The sequence below is a fragment of the Vidua chalybeata genome, chromosome 5 (assembly GCF_026979565.1).
Source record: "Vidua chalybeata isolate OUT-0048 chromosome 5, bVidCha1 merged haplotype, whole genome shotgun sequence".
NCBI classification, from domain to species: domain Eukaryota; kingdom Metazoa; phylum Chordata; class Aves; order Passeriformes; family Viduidae; genus Vidua; species Vidua chalybeata.
Window position 1 is genome coordinate 47347864 of NC_071534.1, and position 25000 is coordinate 47372863.

At 35.4% G+C, this 25000-nt stretch overlaps 1 protein-coding gene across 1 annotated transcript in view; it reads left to right on the forward strand.

Moving 5' to 3' along the window:
- The window catches only part of FOXP2 (forkhead box P2), a 404617-nt gene that overhangs the window by 374029 nt on the left and 5588 nt on the right, over window positions 1-25000 (forward strand). Inside the window, exons 21-22 of the mRNA XM_053942772.1 lie at window positions 1293-1362; window positions 2193-2356. Coding sequence (XP_053798747.1) covers window positions 1293-1362; window positions 2193-2356 — 234 coding nt within the window. The remainder of the gene's footprint in view (window positions 1-1292; window positions 1363-2192; window positions 2357-25000) is intronic.

Consider the following 25000-nt stretch of genomic DNA (forward strand, 5'->3'; position numbering starts at 1 on the left):
GTAACCTGAGTGAGTCCTCTGTGTACTACAACCTGAGAGACAAAGCAAGCACTTATGTGAAGAATACATAGCAAGCTAATAGCTATGCTGGTGCATTCTCTTCAGTGAACTAACAGTTATTTCATTTTTGTGTAAATGCTGTTTTCTGTACATTCTTTGCCTGTCTGACTTCCCCACGTAGTTTGCTGCAAGGAAAGCGATAATGGTTTTGTTTTTTCCTATCTATTTCACCATATGTTTGTCTTTTTAATTCCATCTACCATAAGTTCTCCTACTATATATTAAAAATAGCCCTGTGTACATATGTTGCCCATGTGTTAAGAGTTTCATATGCACTTGTTTTTACTGTAAACCTTTGACAGAAGTGGGAGTCGTTCAAGGTCAGTTTGGAATATAGGTATCATACACTACAGTACTGACCTCAAAAATATCTTCTTGATGAGGGTAGTATTCATGAGAAGCCTTCACAGGAGGACCTTTGGCATGCTTACTGCCCTACTTTCAAATTAATCCCATGTCAGTATGACTGGTTCTGTGGATGCTTTTTATTCCTTGAGAGTATATAATTAGTTTTGATAAAGCCATTCAGATAAAACCAAAGGTGCAGAGACAAGAGCCAGAGGTTTTTCTTTGCAGGAAGGTATTCTATTTCTGTAATGCATCTGTTTGTAGACAATGACCCACATGACCTCTGGAGTCATACTCTGCACTAATTTTATTGAAAATATGATTATATGGTTATCTAGCATATAGCATTTAATCTATATGCTATTTGATATCATATATGGTATGTTTGGTTTGCTGGAAATTAATTGATCCACTGTATTGTTCACATAGTTATTTATACATCATTGCAGCCTCGTTTTTTCTCATGAGGGAAGAGTAAGATCTTTTTTATTCAACACCTTTGTGTAGTTATATGTAATGTAGTAACAGTGTACTCGTGTTAGTTCAGAAAACCAAAACCAAATACAGGAAGAGAGATGTAGCAAATGTAGCAGAGACAGATGTTATACAAATTTTAAAGCTATTTCTGTTAAATTCTTTCAGTGAGATAAGAACCTTTATGCTCTTGTAGCAAATTTCCACATGGGCCTTATTATAACAAGAGTTTTGCTTTTCTGATGCAAATAAATCAATGTTCTAACAGGCTGAGCTCCTTCCCTCCCAACTTCATCTCATTTTTCCTTCCTAAACTCTAGTCTTCTGAGCTGACAAACCAATCCATTAACCCAATGAACCAGACAAGATATCTGCTTGTTTTTAAACTTTGAAAAATCGTTTATTTTCAGAAGCCCAACGTTAGTGAAAAACATACCCACCAGCTTAGGCTATGGAGCAGCTCTTAATGCAAGCTTGCAGGTAAAAAATAGTAAATAATTCATTTTTGTACACACTGATTATCTTCTTATGTGTGTTGTATTTTATTTCTGCTTATACATTGCTATAGAATTACCAGGTATGTTTATGTGGACCTGATGGTCATTCTAAATAACTGGGTTTATCATCCAAGTAAGTTGTATTACCTAGCACGGCAAGTAGTAGTTCTTATTCGTGCTACTTTTGATGTGAAGAAGCAAGAAGGACACCCTGTGGCAAAATCTGGAACATTCAGTTTTGCTGCAAATGTTAGATTGATAGAAGCTTTTGCAAATGCATGTGGATATGCATTAATATTTATCCAAGCTGTCATAAATGATTTCACATCATAGTGTTGGGGAACATGGTGCTCATGGCAAAAACTTTAAAGTTTAATTATAATATATAATTTTTATGCAGAAGAGGCAAATGTCAGGACTTTTTTATTTTGATTTAAGTTCTGGTCATTTTTTTTAAAGTACAGCAGCTGCCTGCATTATGAAGGAGACATACATTGTGTGGAAGGGCAGAGGGGTTAAGTGTAATTCAAAGTCAAAAAATGATGTAAAACTAGAAAGTGCCATGAATATCAGAACATAATTAATAATGGAAAATAATGAAACCTAAGCAAAAGAAAGAGTAAACCAGAAGTAGAAATGCTGTTATATACCGAATGTGAAAAAAATTGGAAATGCACAAAATTCTTCTGACCACTTCAACAATTACTCAAAATGAGCTGTTCTGTGTGTATGTATTTCTAAATGTTCATGCATGTAAGAGTGCTATGTATATGTATGGACTAATAATTTTGGTTTTACTTTTCATTTTGGTAGGCTGCACTGGCAGAGAGCAGTTTACCATTGCTAAGTAACCCAGGACTGATAAATAACGCATCCAGTGGCTTACTGCAGGCAGTCCATGAAGATCTCAATGGTTCGCTGGATCACATTGACAGTAATGGAAATAGCAGTCCAGGCTGCTCTCCTCAGCCTCACATGTAAGTTTCTTTCAAGAAAAAATGCCTTAGTCTAAGACACAATATAACTCAAAAGAGCTTTGAAAGGTGGCAAGTGAAACATCTGGAGCTATATATTTAAAACTAAACATTTATATTAAAACATTTAAATAGATGAGTCTTCATTTACTTTGTAGTGGTTGCTGTAAGCTTTTTTTTTGCTTTTTTCTTTTTTTTTTTAAACCTCATCAATTTGCTTGCAAGCTCTGAACATAATGGGAGGCTAATCTCTGTGGTCATTTTCAGAGCCTTGTTTGTAAGGTATAGTCAAAATGTTCACACTGGAATTAGTTGTAATTTTAACTATGACTCTCTGAACCATTTATGAACTGTAGTAGAGATATTGCCCATTTATATAAACCATAAAATGCAAAGTTTAACTGTTGCCCACAGTTTACATAGAAGCCAGTAAAGTGTAACTTTTTGCCTGTCATATAAATCAGTGTAATTACGTATTCAAGTTTAATTACTGGTGCGTCTGTATTGGCAAGGTTTATATGTTATATTTTATGCAAGACTACGATTCCTATTAATATTTAGCAGCTAACTATATCATTAATTACTCTAAATTCTTTCCCCTACCATCTTTTTAATGGAGCTGAGAGAGTGGAAGTATTAAAAATTGATGTATTGTGGATTTCAAAAATGTGTCTGAAGCTTTAGAAATGCCTGGCCTTAATCAGTGGTGTCAAACATGGCAGTTTCTTGTTTACTAAATAGTAAAACATGTATCTTGGAGGTATTGTTTCCCAGATTATTTATATAATAATTAGCAGTGTGCTATGTAAGCAGACTTCGTTTTAAGTTTACTGTAAGATTATTTTAAGTATATCTAAAATTATGGTATCTTTTTTTTTATGTTTTAAAAAGCTGATCTTATTTGCCTTTTTTAATTTCATTTTCTCTTTCACATTTTAAATGTTCATTTTAATTGCTAGAGTGGGATATTTAACAGTAAAAGTAATTGAGACCAGAGTCCCTTTTTTACTTATGCTCTGATATGTTAAGAATCCATTTTGATCTGACCTTTTTTTAGGAAAAATATTTTATTGATTTTTTTCTTCTTTTGTTTGGCATGTTAATATATTGGTGATCACATAGAAATGTTTATTTTCATGTATTTAATTGTTTTATTGCACATTTATTCTACTTGCCTTTGAAAATAATACACTGTGAACATTCATGTATTTTACCAGGTTCCAAACCATTACTTTTTCAAAATGGAAAAATTTGTCTTTTGGAAGTGTCTTTAGATGTATTAAATAATACAAAAGAAGTAATAAAACTTGAAGTAGAAAGAACATGAATATATGCTCTTGAGAGTAACACTACTCTAAAACAAGTAAAGTGAGCAATCAGACAAAAGTTTTTATATCCCATGCTTTATGCTATCAACCATGCAGTGGGTAGCTTGAGGCCTTTTACTTTTAGCAGTTCTCCTGAGTATGCTAATGCTCTCTTCCTGTATAAAATGCCAAGACAATAAAACTTTAAAGAGCAAACAAGAGTTAGATCATGTGTGTTAAAAACAGCTACTTTACAGAAAAGAATGACACTTGCTATTAAAGTTGTTTTGTAAGCGTTAGGCAGATCTGTTTACATATCCTGTGTTCTGTCTGCCATTCTGCTGGATAAACTGTGATATCAGTGCATATGATTATGTAGATATGGCTGTGTTTATAGCTGTGTTTATAGCTAAAATAGTGCACATTGAAGTAATTCTTGCCTATAACAAAGGCAAATACTTTAAGTTACACCCTAACTCAAGATTCAGCCTTCCTCTCTCATTTTTATGATACGTCATTTGTCAAAATAGGCATTTTTGGGATTTGCTATGTTGACTCCTTTGAAACTTGCGAGGACATGTTGCTCAGTTCTTGATAGACTGAAGCAACAGAATGTAAATGCCCTGAGACACCGCTGGAGAAAGGATCTATGCACATTCATCCCTTGCAGCAAACTGAGTGCAAGAATTTTGGGCTTCTGTGAGACCAAGAGCCATCAGACATAAGATGCAAGCTCGCTTGTGATATTTTTTCCTTTTTTTTTTTTTTTTTTTTTTTGTCGGGGGAAAAAGGGAATGAATGCAATCTGCAAGGAAAGGCCAGGGTAGAGAGAGGCTTGCATGAGAGGCAGAGGATCAAGGAAGATAAGAGACCTCTTCCTTGCCTCCATGGCTGCATTGGTCAGGGACCCTCATTTTTCTTAAAGAGCATTACCTAAGAAAATGAGAAAACAGTATAGGTAAAGTAAAACAGAAGTAAAACAAGTGAGGAATATGGCAAACAATGAAGACACAATTTAAATTTTGCATTGCCCACACAGATAATATAATCTCTTTTTTCTTTTTTTAAACTGAAAAATAGGTAATAAACTAGTATAAAAAAAAGTATTTTTCCAGCACAAGCACCTACTTACTTTTAGTCTCCTGAGAATGTTCACCTAGGAAGTGTGGGTGTTTCTCCCCTAGAGAAGGGTTCTTGAGGTGTGATAATTACTGCACTCACCTATAAATTTGGAGGCTCTAATAATCTCCAAGTAGATTAACCATCCATCTCCTGATTCCCAGGAAAATTCAGTAGCCACAACAGCAGGTATATGCTGAGCAATGCTGCCTGCCATCTTGTAGGTGCACACGTGCAGGAACAACGGAGCAAGGTATTAGGGAAAGAGGCAAGAGGTTGTGCACAATTTAGAGATCGAGGCATTCAACTGGGAAGATGCAGAGTTTGGATTCTAGACAAGCTTCCAGAGAGAGGCATTTGTTTGGTATTTCAGCAGAAAATGCAAAAAGAGCCCCAGTCACAAAGTCAAGCATCTTAGTTGGGCATTTGGTTGTTAAAATTGTACTGACTGTCATTTTATCAGATATGATAAAACCAAATGATAGCAAAACTCTCTTATTATGGGATGATCATATTAATGTTTTTAGCATATTTTGTGTGTATGTGCAGAAGTCAGTGTGTCTGTGGTTGAGCATTGGAACATTATCAGAGACGTTGATTTCTGTTACTGTAGTGCCTGAGCTACTGAGTGTCAGAAAACGGGGAAATTGTTTCAGGTCTTGGATACGAACTGAGTACTTCACATCTGGTTTTGAAGAGGCACAGTAATAAGAGTAGTTAGAGTCATTAATTTACCCATCTGTGACCAGGTATCTTAACATAGGCAAGCAAATCAACTTACTTAGAAAATAGTCTCTGTTCATTGACTAGAGAAAGATAGGAGGTCCATAACTTCAAGTAACTGTATCACATTTCAATGCTTGTTAAGTGCAGTGAGTCCCAGCCAGTGTATTTAGGGCACCGCCAAAATATTGGCCTCAGGTAATGAAATATAATCTGCTCCATTTTTTATGCTTTTTGAATACTTAAAAATACTGCAGTAAGTTGTAGGTAATCAGTATAACCACGGCCTGGTAGCTGGGGTAACTTATATTAATTATTAAATAAAGCATCTGAAATTATATTCTGTGTCCCTCCCAGTTTCCTTTCTCTATCTGATGGAAGGTGGCAATTCCATAGTCCAGGATGCAGCATAAGAGTAGTGAAATCTTAAGTCCTAGGTTTTCTTTCTGTATTTCAGCAGTATTAAATCCAAATTCTGTCTTTGACTGGCCTTCAAATCTGATTCCTGGTGTGTAGGCGCTGAGTGCTTCCTTGACATAAATCTTCACTGATAAAATGTGTTGCTTATTGTGGGCATATATGTTCTGTTCAAAATTTAAATTTCTTCTAAGATCAGTTGTCAACAATCAATATCAGGCAATTGTATTTTAAGTCAATGATTAAGACTGTTTCTTCTTTCATTATTTCAACATGGACTACTTCTCTGAACTTATTGTGAGTTAAAGCTGCTAAGCAACAGGTTTTAAAGCAACAAACAGAACTGAAGATATTTTATGCGCAAAGATTCATTATTTATGTAAAACTAGGTGCTGCTAGTCTTGCATAACAATTGTACATGGATGTAACAATAAGTTCCACAGTACACACCTTTGGAGTATAAATGCAGAATTCTAAACTAAAGAAAACAAATCCAAACAAGTGCAGTTAAAGCTGGGTTGCGGGAAACATTGGAAAAAAGGGTTTAGTATTCCTGTAGGAACAACAGTATTGGATGAGACGTGAGGTGATGCTTAGGTACAATAATGACAGTTCATTGCTGAAAACACAACTTCTTTTTAACCTGTATGTAATGGACAGCATACTGCTGAAGAGCTTTGGTGGGATTTAAAGGTCAGTTCTTTCAGAAGTAATAAATTTAGATTTTTAAATGAACATCAGGATCATAATGAAATCAGCTTTGTGCTATTACTTTTCCTGTCTCTATTATACATTCAAGAGTTCTCACTCTTGGGGATGGCAAATAAGGGATGGAAATCAAGTTCAACTATTTTTCTGGTGTTTGTCTCTGCATTTGTACTAGACTGATTACATTTCAGTGATTATTGCAGCTGGTACAGATCCGGGGGTTTTATCACCCGAATATTTAGCACATCACTTGGCCCCCATGGTCATGGCAAATGCATCATGCAAAATGCCACTTTACTTCATTGTATAATCCTGGGTGGGGGGAAAGATACAATTTTAATCTGCAAAATTCTTCACAGCAGTTGAGGAAACTGAAAGAAATTGGTCATGAGAAAACAAGGAAAATGGCAGACTGAGAAAATGTAGTCTTACCGTAGGAAACAATGGGGTGATTCTATTAAAACTCACTGCAGCTCATTAAATAAGGAATGGAAGGAGTGAGAAAAGGTGATAGGGTAAACAGATATCCCTCTGGTGAGATTTTTAGGAAGGGGCTTGTCATCATGGTTGTCTCCCTTCTCACTCTGTGAGAGTGTAGACTGACAATGCAGCTAAACTCATTCTCAACTGACTTACGTATATAATCTAGTTCCTAACAGGAGATCCAGAATCCTGGAGTTAATGCCATCCTGATTTTTAGAATTTTATTTGTTGATAGCTTTTTTAGAAAAGTGAAAACAAGAAATAAGGTTTTAGAGTTGCTTCTCAAAAAGTGAGTTCATACATCATCTCCTATGAGTCTTTATGTTCAGTTTTGTAGTGCTGTACTCCCTAAGACAGGAATTGTTTGAAGCCAAATGTCAAGGCACACATATATTCCATGATCTTTAAAGCTGTTTCTAGAAAATGTTATGGTAGGTTGTTATGAGAAAGGATAACTTTTGTCCAAATGAGCAAGAGTAATAGTCAGTTGGGGAAAAAAAAAAAGGAAAAAAAAAAATCTTATGCAGTGTAGTCCTTCGTCTTCGATTTTGTGTGGAAAAAGTGAGTTCCAAGCATCTATGGTTTCAGTCACCTTTTCTTTTTATTCTCCTGTCGTTCCCAACCCTACTTCTTTACCTTTTCTCACTCTTGCCCTGACTGGATCATTTCTCTCTGCAGTTCTATCTGCATAATCATCAAACTTGTTATTTTTTTTCAAACTTTTTTATCTTTAAATTTTATTCCCAGAGGCAAATATGATTATTCTGCTCTAAGATCATTTACTTTTGAGGTGCTTCAGTTTGAAAGCATTCCATTGTCAGGTCGTTCCCATATCTGATTATTCCAGTCCCCCACTGTTAAGCTTTCACACCACTTACAGTAGGTTACCTATCATTCCAGTTTTAATCCCTTTCATTCCCTTGTTTCTTTAACTTCATAATGTTATAATGTTCCAATCCCCTGTCTTTCCTTTTTTTTTTTTTTTTTTTTTTGGTTATCGTTTCATTGTCCCATTTCATGATCTCTTTGCATTTACCTTGGAGGCTTGTTCTGTTCTAGGGGACTGCTATGATCCAAGTCTCTTGTTCATTGTATAAGACTTGACATAGTGTATAAGAAAATAAACTTGCGAAACACATCAATTAACAGGGATGTAACAAGCATTATTAAATAGGTGAGAAGCATGTAATTGAGCAGATGAATGCGGTAGCAATTGCAGTATTTCTGGGTACCCTTGTTCATCAAAAACGTTTCACCTAATCACATGATATTTTAATGCCTGTATAATTTAATTTCACACATTTTTATTCATAAATCTAACATAAGGATGATAATGGGCAAAGAGACTTTGTGACAACAATTGACTTTTACTTTTATATTAAAAAAGGAACAGCTAGGAAATGGGTCCTTAAAGGTTGTAGCTTTTGTCTGAGCATATTCCCACTGAAAGAAGTTCTGTTGTGAGAATATGCAGTGAAATAATTTTGGCTTTTGTACAGAGCCATTTATCTGTGGACACTAATGGAAAAATAAGCAATGAAGTTTTGTTTAATAATATTTTTCACCATTCCCATTGAAACAACTTTTCACTTGAATGTTTTCCTAAATATTTATATTCTCCTTTTTTAAATTTTATTTTACATTACTTTTGAGTCCATTTGTCCTCTATGTTTGCTTCTGTTCATCAATTTACTTATTTTCCAGCCCTGATGGTCCAGTTCTTTATCATTTCATCTCTAGATTCCTAAATGTTATGTTTTACTTTTGATCAGAAATTGCTGTTTCTTTTTTATATTATTCCAGCCCCTGTTGTTGCACTTCCCAATGCTCTTAACCAAAAGATCACTCCAGAGATATACAGTGCCTTCAGCTGAAAAGAGTCAGATCCCCATAGCATGACTTGTAGAAGTTGGTAGGCTCCTGTGGGATTTCACAGAATCTTTTTGGAAGCTGTCTTGTTGAAAACTTTGTGGTACTGGTATCATAAATTCTCAGTCTATGGACAAGATGCTTCTGCTTTTCACATAAAAGGTCTGTATAGGAAAAGGCAGCATCCTAAGTGTTGTTGCAGATGTCAAAAATTTGTTTGACATTGCACAACTAAATTTCTCTGCAATGTGGTTATGTAACTCTTAAAATTAGTTCATAAGAGAGTTCTGTCTTTGCACAATGCAAAAACTCAGATGACACTGCTGTTAAAGTGTATTTCTAAAACTGCACAGACAGTAACAAATTTTATCCACTATTGATGATTGCATTTGTTTTTTAAGTAACTGCAATATTATAAGCCAAAATTTTTGAAAGTGGAATCTCTAAATACTATTTCCTAAATAAATGTGTCCAAAACGTGTCTTCACACTTACTTATCACATAAAATGTCAAATAAAAACATGCCATTATATCAAATTGATAACACTTACACCAGTAGTTTAAATTCTGATCCATAAATCCAAGCATTCCTTGAAAAATGTAAGACATTGTGCTGAGAAAGTATTATTTGACTATTGTTTAATCTTCAGAATTAATAGAAAACTAGGGACTTTACACATTTTAAAAGACTAAAAATTCCAATTCAGGGTTGGGTTTTTTTAGGGCTTTATAGAAAGACTTCATCTCATGTGAAACCCCATGTGTAGTTCACGGTAAAGTTACTAAATCTCAAGATGGCTAAGGACATGATTATACCTGGTAAAGTCCATATGCAAAAGCAAAGTTCCCAATCTTCTGGTGAAGTGCAGTTGCATCTAACAAAAGCCTTTGATTTAGGTCAGTGCTGGGAATGCATATGTGTGGTACAACCCTGATGTAATTTCTGTTAGGGTTAAAACTGTAAGTATTCTGGGGGTTTTCTCTTAAATTTGGCTAAATGTATCCAGTAGTCTCCCTCCTATACCAAGATTTTACCAAGTTCATTGTTCCACTGTATCCATTGCTAAGGATTTAATGATGTTGTAGAATCTTCGTATGATTGTGACTGCTCCGCTGATGCTTTTTGAAGACCTTAATAAGCTTCTGATTGAGATGGATAAGGGGATATGCTTATTTGATGCAGTATTGTGCTATGATAGTAGTAGTCTGGGAAATAAGGGACTTCCCCCAAAATTGATTTTTATTTCTCTTCATGTTTTTCCTCCTTCCCTTCATTCCTTGCAAATTTGGCATTATCAGACATCGTAGCTGAAAAAAATGACCTCTGAGCTTTTATCTCCTCTTATTCTAAGAACACAGGAGATAAAAGTCATGTTATGGGCAACCATTTATTACAATTCTTCTCCTAAAACCATCATAGTCCATCTCAAATTTGAAAGACATTGTGAAACTTCATTCCTTTGATGATTATAAGCCATATTCCAATTTCCAGACTAAATATATTCCAATTTAGTTTCACTGATATGTGTTTTAGTTTACAGACTCTTTTTTATTCTTCCTCATGTTTCGCAAATGTATTCAAGAGAGCACACTGTGAGCTTTGAATCTTTATTTTGTAGACCAAACAGACTGTTTCTGATAGAGCAGACTGTCCATTTTCCTCATATGTCTACAAGCCATTCCATAAAAAGACTCAGTTATGATAGGTAGGTATTAACAGGTTTTTTTAAGAATTCCAAATGTACTTGTATATAATGTGTTTCTTCTTTGTCTCTGTTCCTGTGGGGAAAAAGCTTATTTCAGCTATATTGAGCTAAACTGTTATGGTTTATTTTAATATACACTATTATGGATAGATTGGGGGCCCTGTTGTGGGAAGTGCTGTACAAAGGCAAAACAAAAAGGTTTGTCAAATCCCTGCCCCAAACTCTTACAGTCTCTAGGTAGTAATTGAGTTTTGAGGTAGGTAGTAATTGGGTTTTGAGAAGGACTTCCAAATGCAGTTTGAATAGAAGGTGTATATTAATTACACATCTGTCGCCCTGTAGAAGAGCATCACTTCATTAGAGAAAGGTTTGACACAAAGCTAGTTGCCATTGACTGGGCTATAGGAACATAAAGTGCAAAGGCAAACCATGCCTGGTGACAGTGACATGCCATGAGATGAGCAGCCATCAAGTAGTTTTCTGTAACTATCATGCCCTTTAATTCATAGCATTATGAAAGAAATAATAATGCATTTTTATCTATCTGGAGCTACTGGAAGTACAGTTTAAACCATATATTTTTTTATTTTGTAGCTGGATATATATATAGATGTATTAATGACAATTGTATTGGACTGTATATATTTCATTCAGCAGGAATACACTGCCCTGTGAAACTGAAGTCTGTATTAAGTACAGGCCAAAGTATGTGGGTAGGAGGCAGGATATGTTAATCTAGGCTTTGTGATATCTCAGATATTTCCTAATCAGCTCAGTCTGCAGGAAGACTATATTTGTGTTTTCTTGCAGAAAGGATACATATATAGCATATTCAGCTGACATGTTGCTCTTCACATCTAAATGGCAAATCTGCAGTAGTATAAAAATGAGAGGCATGATATTCCTATGTTCCTATGATGTTCCTATTCATCTGAATATGAATTTTCAGATGTTAACAGTTTGGTGAAATGTTCTGGAAAAAGTCAGAATGACTGGATGCACAGTCTTCCTTAATACTAGAAGCTGGTGACAAATATGTGCTGACAAAGGTATGTTGTTGTTGAAAGCATACTTAACAGGAATGTTGTAAGCTCTGTCTTCCACACAGTTCTTCTGATTGGTCTTTTCTGAAGACAGAGGAAAGACTAAAAATACACGTTTTTTTGAGAAGAGAGGAAAGGAAATTATGACAGCCTTTAGAACATGGTGCAGAGATGGGAAAGAACTTGTCCATTAGGAATGGGACAAGAAATAATTGATTGGTATTTTGGCAAGAACAGTTAGGATAGACATCAGAAAAAAATCCCCACCTTTTTTAATTTAGGATAATAAAGTGCTGATATATGTACCAGCACAGAAAGTCTTTGGAACCACTGATACTGGAAGCTTCTAAGAATAAATTAAAGTGGTCAAAAGTGATTTAACCATAAATGATCCTACTTTGGGGTAGGGAAAGTAAATTAAGAGACTTTATGATCTCTTGAAGTTCCTTCTAACCCTGTTTCCTTTTATCTGTATCATAAATCTTGAAAAATTCGGGGCTTTTTCATGTATGCCATGTTTTACAAATATAGTTGAATTGTCCATATCCATTTATTTTCTAATTTGTAACAGCTATCATTGCAAAATTCTTTTAAGTACTCTTATTTTTGAGATCAAATTGAAAGTTGGCCTCATAGAGAAATACATAGTGAGCATAAAATTCAGCTAATATGAGAAATGTCAGCAAGGGTAGTGCAGAAAGTCCTTAACAGGCCAGTTTGACCCAATTGTCTGTGTTGTGTTTGGCATCTGGTTCTACTTATTAAATACTACATCAGCAAAAAAAAAAAAAAAAAAAAAAAAAAAACCACAGCTGAAGAGCTGGCCTTTCTCTAGGCTTGTTCTAGTAGACTAAGCTAGGCCAGCGGTCTTGGGAATCCAGAGAGGTCCCAGCTGACTGGAAACTGGTGAATGTTGTCCCAGTTTCCAAGAAAGGCAAGGAGGGTGACCCTGGAAACTACAGGCCTGTTGGTCTCAATTCAGTGTCTGGCAAAATCATGGAAGACCTTATTCTGGGAAGTATTGAGAAAAAAAAGAGGAGGACAACACAGTCATTGGTCACAGCCAGCACAGCTTCATGAGTTGGAAAGTCAGGTTGTCAAACCTGATTTCTTCTATGACAAGATAACCCACCTATTTGATCTAGGAAGGCCAGTAGATGTGATCTTTTTGGTCTTCAGTGAAGTTTTTAGTACTGTCTCTCACAGGATTCTTCTGGACAAAATGTCCATCCCACAGCTGGATAAACACTTTATGTGATGGGTGAGCAACTGGCTCATGAGTCAGGCACAAAGGGTTGCAGTGAATGCATGACATCAGACTGGTGACCTGTCACTAGTGGGGTTCCACAGGGCTCCATCCTTGGCCCTGTGCTCTTCAACATCCTCATGAATGACTTGGATGCAGGACTGGAAGGTATAGTAAGTGAGTTTGCAAATGACGCTTAACTTGGAGGAGCTGTCAGCTCCCTTGAGGGAGTCGTTCCATACCATTTATCTGATCAGCTCTATTTCCCAAGAGTTTTATTGATGTAAAAGTTTTCAACAGAAATAGAAAAACAATTTTATATCGCATGTATTTATATTAAACCGTACAAATCCTACATATAGCACAGTCTAATGTCTCCCTCAGCTTTTCCAGGATCATTGAATAGCTTTCCAGATTTTGCACAGAGAATATTTATCAGTTCTAACCCACAAATAACACTGAAGTACTTAATTGCTGCTGCTAAGTTTCTGTGTAACTGGTACAATTTTTAAAGCTTCCCAACCATTAGTCACTACAGAGCATGCCAGATCCACAGCCTCTTGTCTTGAACTTTGTTGTTTCTGGGCTTACTATTTTTTATAGTTCTTCAATAACCCCAAAAATATTCACACTGAAATCTCTAGTACTTTGTCATTTTGCTTTGAAATTTTGCCTTAAAAACTTCTGTACTCTTTCTCCCTAATACTTTTCTTTGTTTAGCATGTTAACTTTAGACATTTGAACTAGATGCAGTTGACGGGTTGAAAGACTTTAGAGGCCTGTGCCCTAAGCTAATTTCTAGTCAAGTTTCTACTTGTGGTTCTATCACAGAGAAAATACATTTATTTAGACACTAAAGGGAGCAAGCAAATGTCAAGGATGGGAATTTTAGTAAGAGTTTCTAGAATCAGAAAATATTATGTTAATGTCATCTTCTTAGTCAGAACATGATTCTTAAAAAATTTGATCCTGTAAGGAAGGGCTAATTGTAGGTGAGCTTTAAGCCTCATTTGATATTTAAAGAAAGTGTATTCTTAATATGTCAGTTTTTCAGAAAAATGTCTTTATCTATGTTCAAAATTTAATATATTAGTGCAAATGGGGTATCCGTATTTATAGTCTTTGCCTTTTCTTGCCTTGTCTAAAAATAATAAAAAGAGAACTCCAAACAATAGACAAAACACCAAGACCTGCTCAATTTAATTATAAGTTTCATAATATAAAAAAATCCTCTGTATGTTTTCACTGTCCATTTTTAATCAATGAAATATTTTATTTTGTTAAAGGAAAATAACATTGTCAAATTAAATCTGTCAATTTATACTCTAGAAATTTTTCTATACAATGCTCATTTCGTTGTAGTAAGCTAAAAGGAAGAGAAGAACATGTTTGATTGTTGGGGATTTTTTAAAATTATTTTCAACATTTTTTTCCACTCAGACTCCTTCCTATAAATTTGAAATTCTTCAGAAACTTGTTTTGCATATTTTCCTTTTAGTTTTGGTATGCCACCAATGGCCATTTTCAAACTTTCCTTCAAAAAGAAGCTCTATGTTGTAACTGTCCCTAATTTGAAGAGAACTAGTTGATAATTATATGTGCTTAGGCTGGCCCAACCTGATACTGCAGGAAGCACCAAGCACCAACTCCAGCCTCTTCAGGATCAAATGTATTTTGATATATGTGCATATGCTATAGAAAGGAAAAACGAGAGGCTTGCTCCTAGTGTCCATGAATTAATGGCTAGCTGGCTTCTGCAGTGTGAAGGTCAATATGTGTTAAAACATTTTTTCCTTTAGATTAATGATAGATGGCATCTTGGAATTACTGAATACTTAATATTTTTAATAGGATTTAAATATATAATAATTTTGAAAATCAGAGCTAATTAACTGTGTAATATACTAAGGATTTTAGAAACTTATCTTTTGCAGTTGCATTATGCCTTTTTATTTTTATAATAAATTAGTAGTGTGATAACTATAAGGATAAAATTATTATAAATCTGCCATATTAAATAAATATTAAACCCTTAAGTTTAAGGCAAAGGTGAATGTGTCCTTTCTTCCATGTTTCCATATTTTTAGTATCTCACTACTATGCGTATCTCCAAGCTTCTACTCTTATGTTGACTTCAGAGGCAGCTAAATTAAATTGATTCAAAGTTTCCTCCCACAGGTATGTTCCCATGCCATAGGTCGCTTCTGTTGATCTTTCCTGGATTCTTCTATATGGTTTTTGGGATGAGTGAGTAATAGCTAAAGGGTAGTCAGGTACATTGATTATAGAAGTTGAAGTGAGGGCCTACTTACAAATACATAAACCTTTTTAATATAATTGTCATTGTCATTATTCTCTCCTAGTTAGTGTAACATACTGGGTTTTGACTCCTCAAGGAGAAGCACCATTGAAAGATTCATAATATATTTCCCAAGTGGTTATAGTAGATGGATGTATATTGATAGTTTATTTTCTTTCTTTTATTTGTCAGCAGTAAATTGATTTTGCCATGAATTGTCAGCTTTGGGTTTTTTCACATTTAATTTCACATATACCTAATCTATATATATATATCGTGTTGTTATCTCTGTTTATATCTTCAGGGCTATTCATAATTCTATTCAAAATAGAAATCAAATGTAGGATCTTGGAGATTTGCTGTTAACCTACCTCTATGTTGTGATACAATCTTTTGTTCTTCATCGAATTACTTTTATTACTGACAAATCTTTGTGCCTACTTTTAGTATGAGATGGATTTTTGGAAGTTTCTCACAGGAATTTATGAATTTAAATATGCCCATCTGCTCTCCTTGTTTACTGCAGCATTATTCTTAAAAGGCTCATAGAGCAAGTAAAATAACTGGTCTTACATTTGCTATTCCACCTCATTCATAGAAAAATATGTGTTTCACATTTATTTCCCCTTCTCCCCAAGTGTTCTGTCAGATGTATTACATATTTTACTTACATCTTCTGTGAATAAACTTCAGAAGTGAAATCATGGCCCTAATGAAGTCAAGAGGAATTTTGCCATTGACTTAAATGAGATCTAGAGTTCATCCGATGAAACTCTTTGTCTTTAGTCTTTGGCTTTCCCTCATTTCTCATTCTGCTTTCAGTCACTCTGAATCATTCCTAATGTCCGTCTGATATTTCTTGTAACTTCTTACAGTCCCATTTCTCAATTTCAAAATATTTTAATATTCGTTTTCCCTTTTTTTTTTTTTTTAATTTTTTTCTAAATAAGACAAGGAGCTCTCTGAGATATGAAATCTTTTTATTAGCTCTTTGAAACTTTTTACACTCTTACTAGTTTATAACATTAGCAAAATCACTAATGTTGAAATCCAGAACAGTTTTAGCTATGCAAATACAAGTAAGAAATATTTTCTCAGTTTTGTCAGGACCAATTGGATATGCCCTGTTAACCAATAAGTTTATAAGTGTTTTTTAAAAAGGCTTGGGTTTTATTTTTCCTGCTAATATAAGTGTAATATCTTAATATTTTCTGCTATCTATATTCCCCTAAACCCCAAAAGTTATAGATAAAATCACCCTTTCTTTTTTCTTTTTTTTTTCTTTTTCATTTTTCTTCATTAAACAGCCCTCTTAGTACTTCCTTTCCAGACACCCTATATAGTTTGTAGCATATTCCTCTCTTTAAAATACCACTATGTTTTCTCTTAGTTCAGATTTTCAGGTAATAATGAGTATCTTCCTGCTGTCCCATTCCCCTCTCATATTAGACCTACATAGGCACTCGTATACAGAGCAGCTTTTCTCTGCTATTTTCATGCTAGATCTTCACATCCAGTTATTAATTGTTCTTGACTTCCACTCTGGTCTTGCATTTGCAATACCTGGATATTCTCTGATTTCTCCTGGAATGTAAGAATATGCTGGGATCTGTCCTGGTTTAGATCTTATTTGATGTCCTGCAGGATGGATCTCTTTCTCATTATGTTTGCAGAAGATATCAAATTAGGGGAACAGTCAATATGCATAAGGGTAAGATGACCATTCGGAGGACCTGTATGGGCTGAAGGACTCGGCCAAGGGAACTTTATGAAATGCCATGCCTTGCACCGAGGAAGGAAAATCCCCATCTGAGTCCAGTTTTGGCACCTCAAATTTAAGAATTACGGCAGTAAACTGGGGTGAGTTCAGCAAAAGTCTATCCACATGGTCAGAAAAAGAAGCTGTTGCCCTCTGGGGAGAGCCAGAGAGAGCTGAACTAGATCAGTCTGGAAAGAGGGGGCTTTGAGGGGACCTGACTCTCAGTACCTACAGGAAGATAAACAGGAAGGCTCTTTACTTTGGTGGTAGAATGAGAGAGAGGTCATAAGTTAAAATGAATGTTTCGGACTGGACATAAAGAAATATGGATATATATCCTCTTTCCTCATGAGGACAGTTAGGCAGTGGATGGGGCTGTTGACAAGCAAGTTGTATAGTCCATATCCTCTAAGGTTTTCCAAACCTGACCAGATAAAATTCCAAGCAATCTGCTGTGACCTTCTAGCTGTGCCTTCTTTAGGCAGTGGGTTCACCTAGAGATATTCTAGAGCCCTTAACCTGAATTATCCAGTGAGTCTAGAGTGTGTTTTCTTTAAAACAGAACTCCTGAGAGAGTGAGCAGAAGCAACGTAGCAATTTTAGCAATCCGGCATAAGGTGAAAGATGCTTTGGCTTTTGTTTTACAGATACTAGTGAAGTCATATCAGGTGCTCACAGAAGGGATGGATCTTAGATGCAGCAATAACGGAGTTTACATCTTTTTTAATTTATTAAAAGAAGAAAAGTTGTGCTTGCAAGACCAGTTTTATACGCTCAGTAATTGTGGGGTTTGTGATTATTATTTTTCTTTACCTCCCTTTTATTCTAGTGTCATTGAAGGGAGGGCATGAAGAGCACTAACTGCTTCTACACTGACTGCTAAAATTTTATCAACAGATATTATAAATAGGAAAGTCTAGTTTAGAGTTTGTAAAAGCAATAGTTGACTTACACAAACTCATTCATTCTTGCTCCTACTTTGCTTGATGTGCCAGAGGCACTTTGTGACCATTGATCATTAATTCCATCTTATGCCATCTCCTCTAGCAATGAGCTAAAGGCAAACTTTAGTGGCCTAATTAACTTTTCCTGTAAACTTTTATCTCCTGTCAGCATCTGTAGCAGTGCCTGCCAGCCAGGACTGTTTGTTGCCTCTGCTTTCCATTGCCAAGTCAATGCAACTCCCAACGCCACCATGGTAGACTTGAAACCCTTGGTGATGGATAAAATGAAAATTTTCAAAGGTATATTTAGTGCTTCAGTGTTGCATTTCAGAAAATAAAAGGATGTTACTTCCAATTTTTTTCTCAAAATGGTTCTTGGAGGGCCCAGGGTGTAAGGGTGTCATTTGAAATTGGCAGGTTGATAAAGCACATCCATAAACACCCCCACTGAAGAGCAGTGCTTCTATAGGATTAGAATTATATTTCTGATCTTCTTCCACCACGGTATTGTAGCTTCACTCTCTCCTTAGTGAAATGCGGTAGCACACCCTCAGCTTCATGTGAAGGGTATGTGACAATAGGACCTTCCTCTCTTTCTTGTTTGAAGTCAGAGATTTGCATATAGGCATTATTTTATCTAGAAATAATGCCACTTCTTCATCATTTCAGTATATGTGTTAAATACATGGGGAAAGTGTTCTTCAAGGAGAAATAATAATGGATTCTGTGACAGTTGTAGCATTACTGAATTTGTATTTAATTACTTGTCTAATACTTTCTTCCTTTTCTCAATATTTGGATTAGTATCTCCCTATGTGGCTGTACATACTCACATCAATAAACAGTTCCCTTCTACTTAAAAAAAATAAGAAACTCTTTATAATAGCATAAAATTGTAGAAAGATAGCGTAAGAATTAGATAACATGAAAATATTTTAGGATTTGAGGATTTGTCCCCATTTGTCTAGCAAAGCATAAATATAAAATTTCTAAATCTGAAATAGTGGAATGGAAAAGAAAGCTTTTCTTCCAAAACTACCATGGGATATCCTACAGATCTATAGCTATATTGGCAAGATAGGTCTTCCTGAAGGATATAGTAGTTCACCTCTATTAGGAAACAGACAGCAATAGAAGTTGTACATAAGATACTTCAACAGGTCAAATTTGAAAAATACTTAATGCAAAGAAGTCTTCAGAAAGCAAAAATGCTTCAGATAAAAATAAATATTTTAAACCTTTTTAACATATGAAAATATAAAAACATACACAAATAATCAGATTGGCCACAGAATTATTTGACCTTAGTAGCTCACCTTTTTGGTTCGGACACAAATATTTTCAAACTTCCGCAGTTTGAAGAATTCTGTAGCTGTGGATCTTCTCCCAGTGTTTACTGGATCACTTTGTGTAGCTGAATAAAAATTGCACTTGTAGTGTAGGATGCCCACTACATAAAAGAATTGAGGGCCCCTGTTACACTGGAAAGTTACACTGGAAATGTGAAGTTCTATAAAAGACATTGCGTTACACAAAGATAGCATTCCGTTTTTTTCTTTTCATTACTGGAGGACAGTAATTGTGATTAGTGATAGTGAATAGATAGTACAGTTGAAGGAATATCTGCAGACTAGCCAATTGTTTTGAAGATGTAATGTTTGTGGGCTTAAGAATTGAGAGGAAGAATGGATCAAATGGAACATCAGTTGGTTTGGGAAATAGTTAAAGTTGCTTGAGAGCTACCTAATTATTTAGTTCATATTTTTTTAACTCTTAAGAATCTTTATTTGTTTAATGGACAAACATAAACTTAAAGAAAATCAATGTAGGTTGCCATGACACATATGGGTTAGAAATTTTTCAGTCCCAAAGATTCCCCTGGGAAAACTTTCTTCATCTAAGTTTTATACACTTCTATATGAAGTCACTTGGAAAGCTAGTGAATCAATAGTATCAGAATTAAAGTCTCATAGAAAATAAGCTAGGGAGGGACTTCAAGACATGATGTAATTTATTGCCCTTTGTGCCATTGAATACCAAAGTAAAAAACTCCCTAGTGTTACTAGGTGCCTAAGTCTCCATAGCAATACAAAATACTTCCAGCTGCAACCCAGCAAAAAGATTATCATTTCATGATTTTAGACTGATTATTGCAACCCCTGAGTGGAATAAAAAGACACCAAAAGAGCTTAAAAGAATTACATGACTTGTTGCAAATCATATTCTTGGCTACAAAGCTCACAGTAAGCACATTGACCTAGGCACCTTCTCTCTCTCAACACCTACCACCACTTCAATACAAAGCCAAAAGCAAAGTATTTTCCCTACCAGTCATTACATTGATTTAACTGCCTAAATCTCTCTGTCATGATGTCCCACAACACCTTTTCTTAAATTATTTTAGCAGAACATTAAAGGTTTTTGGTGGATATGGGCAACAATGTTTAGATGACCCAGATCTGAACTGTGGAGTTTGTTCACTGGGAATCCTAGAGGGGTTGAATCCTGGACTTTTCTTGGCGGCTTTCAGAATTAATCAGTGAACTTCCTGCACTTTTTTTTCTTTTTCACATATACAAATGAGAATTGAACTAATGAACTAATTTTTTTTTTTTTTTTTGCTTCTATAGAAGTGCATGAAAGATATACAGAGAGACTTAAATTGTTAAATCTCTTGTTTGGCAGAAGAAAAGGATTACTGTAGTAACACAATGCTGGTGGTTATAAAAGGCGTTGTCTGCTTTCATATGTTATCCAAAGAAAAATTGAATCTTTTATTCAAAGCTTAGAATGAGTACTATTTTACTAAAAAAAAATCTGAAAATTGTTGTAATTATTTATATTTCCTTGTCCTGAGTTCTCACTGCTGTTTTGCTTTATTCAGTATCCCCTTATGTTAAAGTTAATGTGAAGTGCATCCTCTGTAGAAAATGTGCTATTCATAATTGAGAATATAGTATCAAGTATATTTTCTCCTTGTTGACACCAGCTCAACTCAATTTAATTAAGAAATCATGTACTTGGTTATACGATCTGGTTGTTTTCTTGTCAGCAACAGCACACGTTCTAATGTTTAGAAGTTGAACATAACACTTGTTTTGTTGCTGTTGTCTAGATTTTAGCAGGATTTTCGTAACTGTTGTACTAAACACATTTTCCCAAGGTAGGATCAGACTTATCTTCTGAAAAATTCAGAAGACAAGTTCACTTTGTATCAGATGAGTTATTGCAGGCTTTGAGAATTTGGCTTCATCCCTAAATATTTGAAAGTTACTTTACACATTCCTTCCGTTAGATATTTATCCCTCAGCTGCCTGTCCTGCTAGCTTTCTTTTTCCTCTGAAATCACAAAGCTCTTCTCCAAAAGCCTACAGTCTTCATAAGGCCTTTGTAAGTGTACAGCAACTGTTACCTGTCTCCTGGCAATAATTCCAGTTAAATGTTAGAAATGTTGATTTCTTTAAGGATACAGTATGCAGTTGTAATTTGCCAGTTAATTGCAAGGAGTGAGAGAAGAATCTTCATGTGAAGCTGTAAAGCATGCAGAAGTGTGAATGTTTGAGGCAGACACAGAGAAAGAGGAACTTCATGTTCTGCAGTCTATGAGCAAAGAAAAAGCAATGTATTGAGATGAGTAGGCAAATCTGCAAGATATTAGAATCCTTCTTTTATATTAAAAACATCTCTCACAGAGAGTACTATTTTGAAAGTGCTGGGCTACAGGAAAAGTCTTTTTTATAATTGTAGATCCATCAATTGTAAAGAAGGTAATCCATGGAAATTAGGATGTTCATTTGTTTATATCTTTACCAAAAAGTTCTTTGAAATAATTTAGCATAGCCATATTTTTTTTTTTTTGCTCCTGCTTCATTCACCTCCTTGCTTTCTGTTTGTGACCTTGCATTGGCACCCTGAGCTCAGGTAGAGGTATATTTTGCCAGCACTTATTCAAAGGAGACAGGCATTTTGATAAGTATATTTGGAAATGGTGTCATAGTTATACTTGCTAAGAGATGTCTCCATCATCTCTTTATTATCCCAAAGAATTAGCAGGGATTTAACATAGTTCTCACAGATGTGTGCCTAACTCCAAGGATGATTTGGGAAAGGCCCAAAAAAATGGGGACTCTAGACCTCCCCAGAAAACCTGGTTCAGTGCTTCACTGTCTGTACTAATTTATAACTCTAGCATCTGACCAGTTGCTCTTTCTGTAACCTAAGACAGCAATTTTACAACCTTTCATCTTGTAACAGGGTTTCTTTTTTCCTAATCCTCTACCGGGGTTTTCTCAAGTTGTTGACATCTGTGAAATTAATAACAATGTCCTTAATTCTATCTTCATTGTCATTAATAAAAAACTATTGACTAGTTCTGAACACGATTGGTTCATCAAGAAATGATGCTAAACTTTCCTAAAATACAGATTACAACTATATAGTAGATCAGAAAGTTTTGATCACAAGTCCAGAATCACTAAGCTATGACATGTTTTAGGATTTGAGTAGCATATCTGTTCATAAGAAGTCATGGAATACAGAAATATTTATTCAGAATTTATGTTTAAATACTCAGTACTTTAAATGGGAATTTGTTCTTAGCACAATGCTCCTATTGTGCAACAAAATAGTAGTGCAAAATTTTGCAAATAATCACATTTAAATATATTTCTGTCTGTATATACATAAATCTTCAAATCTTCTTTTGCTTATGAAAAAGAAAAAGAAAGCTTTTCATATCTTGTATAGTTGCTTCCTCAGAACATATATAAAATACTATAAATGTAGGATCCTTTACATCTCTAACTAATATGCTTGAACTTTGCCTTTCAACCTTTGATTTTGAAAAAAAAAAACCTCTTAGAGTTGAGAGAAATGTTGGTTTCACAAGCCAATGTGTTATTCCTTGTATTTACACTTCAGAAAGAGATGCTTATATGGCAGTGTTTTCTAAAATTTAGAAAGGTTCCTTAAGCTTCTGGCAGAGCAGCCTATGAAATTTATTTCTATGTGGACATCTGAATTGCTTGATTTTTAGTCTTGATTTACTGTTAATCTGTAAGAAAGAATAGTTGAAAAAAATGAAAAAATTTATTCATGATTAGTCCTTTACGATATTAACCCTTCCACAGATTAGTCATCAAATTAATCTTTGAGCTGTCCTTGCAAAAATGCAGTCCTCAATACTAAAAAATTACAATACCAGAGGAACTAATATTTTAATATGTAGTGAATTTTTAATGGCTATTTCTTGTTATCCTCTCTGTTTATACAGAGGCTGCACTCCAACCACTGAAGTGCAATAAAGCAACCTTGACAGAACCCTTAAAGGAATTGAATGTATTTGGGAAAAAAAGTTCTGTAGTCAGAACTTCTTAAGCATGGAAGCAAAAGCATAGCAATGAATCATGGAATGATTTGGAATGGAAAGGACATTTAAAGATCATCTACTCCACCATCCCTGCCATAAGCAGGGATATACTTCATTGAATTGATGAAAGCCCTATCCAACCTGATTTTGAAAACTTTCAGGGATGGACATCCACAACTTCTCTGGGCAGTCTGTTTCAGTGTCTCACCATGTTCATGTAAAATATTTTTTCCTTTTACCTGATGTAAACCTACCCTCCTCACGTTTACAAATGTTGCTCCTTTTTCTGTCACTACAGGCCTTGGTAGAAAGTCCCCATCTTTCTTATACACCTCCTTAAGTATTGAAAGGTCTCCTGGAGCCTTCTCCTCTCCAGGCTGAACAACCCCAACTCTCTCAACCTTTCTTCATAGGAGAGGTGTCCCACTCCTCTTGTCCCACAAATTTTTGTGACCCATTTCTAACAGGTCCATGTCTGCCTTGTCCTGGGAACCCCTCCAAGTAGGACCTCATGAGGGCAGAGTACAGAGCAGGGTAGGGAGGCAAATCACTTCTCTAACCTGTTAAGCATGCTTCTTTTTTATGCAGCCTAGGATACAATTGGCTTTCTGGGTGGCAAGTGCACGTTTCCATCTCACGTCCATTTTTTCATCCACCACTATCCCCAGGTCCCTCTATGGGGATAGCCCCTGGGCTGCTCTCAAACCCTTTAGCCTCCAGTCTGTTTTGTATTGGGGATTGCTCTGACCAGGGTGCAGGATCTCATGCTTGGTTTTACTGAACTTCTAAGGTTCATGTGGGCCCACTCCTCAAAACTGTCAAGGTGTCCCTGGATAATATCCCTTCTCTCCACCAAATTAACCACCACTCAGCTTGGTGTTACTGGCAGACTTGCTGAGGGTGTACTCAACAAATCCCACTGTGTGTCACAGGTGAAGATAGTGTTGGTCCCAGTATGGACGACTGAAAAACACCAACAATGAAGTAATAGGGTAGGTATAACGGTGCACAAAATGCAATTTCTTGGGAGCAACAAAGGAAACAGAATATTGTGATCATAATGTTAGCGCATGTGGAGAAAATTATTATGGCAATATAGCATGATTAAAAACCACTGAAGACTTGCATCAAAAAATGTAAGTGACATTGTAGTCACTTACAATTCTGAGGAAAATATCTGAAATTTGGAGCTTAATGGAGTTCAGAAGTTCTCTTCAACACTTACAAATGTTTGAGAAAAGATACTAAGTGAAAAACAAATCTCATGAAAGGACCTTAAATCTCAAGGCACACAATTACTTGTACTGCCTTAAAAAGGAATGAATTGCTTTTCTCCTCTTTCAGAAGACACTGTTCAAATGTTTTTCAGTGATAAAAGTAATTTCTAAATGACCCCACATTCCTCTGCAACACAGCTACCACACAAATAAGAACAAATATAGTTAAATTCAGATGGAGACTGAAGCACCTTGTTGCCTGTGGGTCCTAATCGTTGTTTTCAGATTCAGTAAGTTCTACACCACAGTAGATACTGTGTGACCTCAGATCACCCTGTGGTGTTTCCAGACCTCAGGTGTCTGCTAGAAACACAACAGAGAGACATAGGAGATTAGGTTCAATTTCTTTTTTAAACTGTTACAGCAGGGTTAGCTTTGC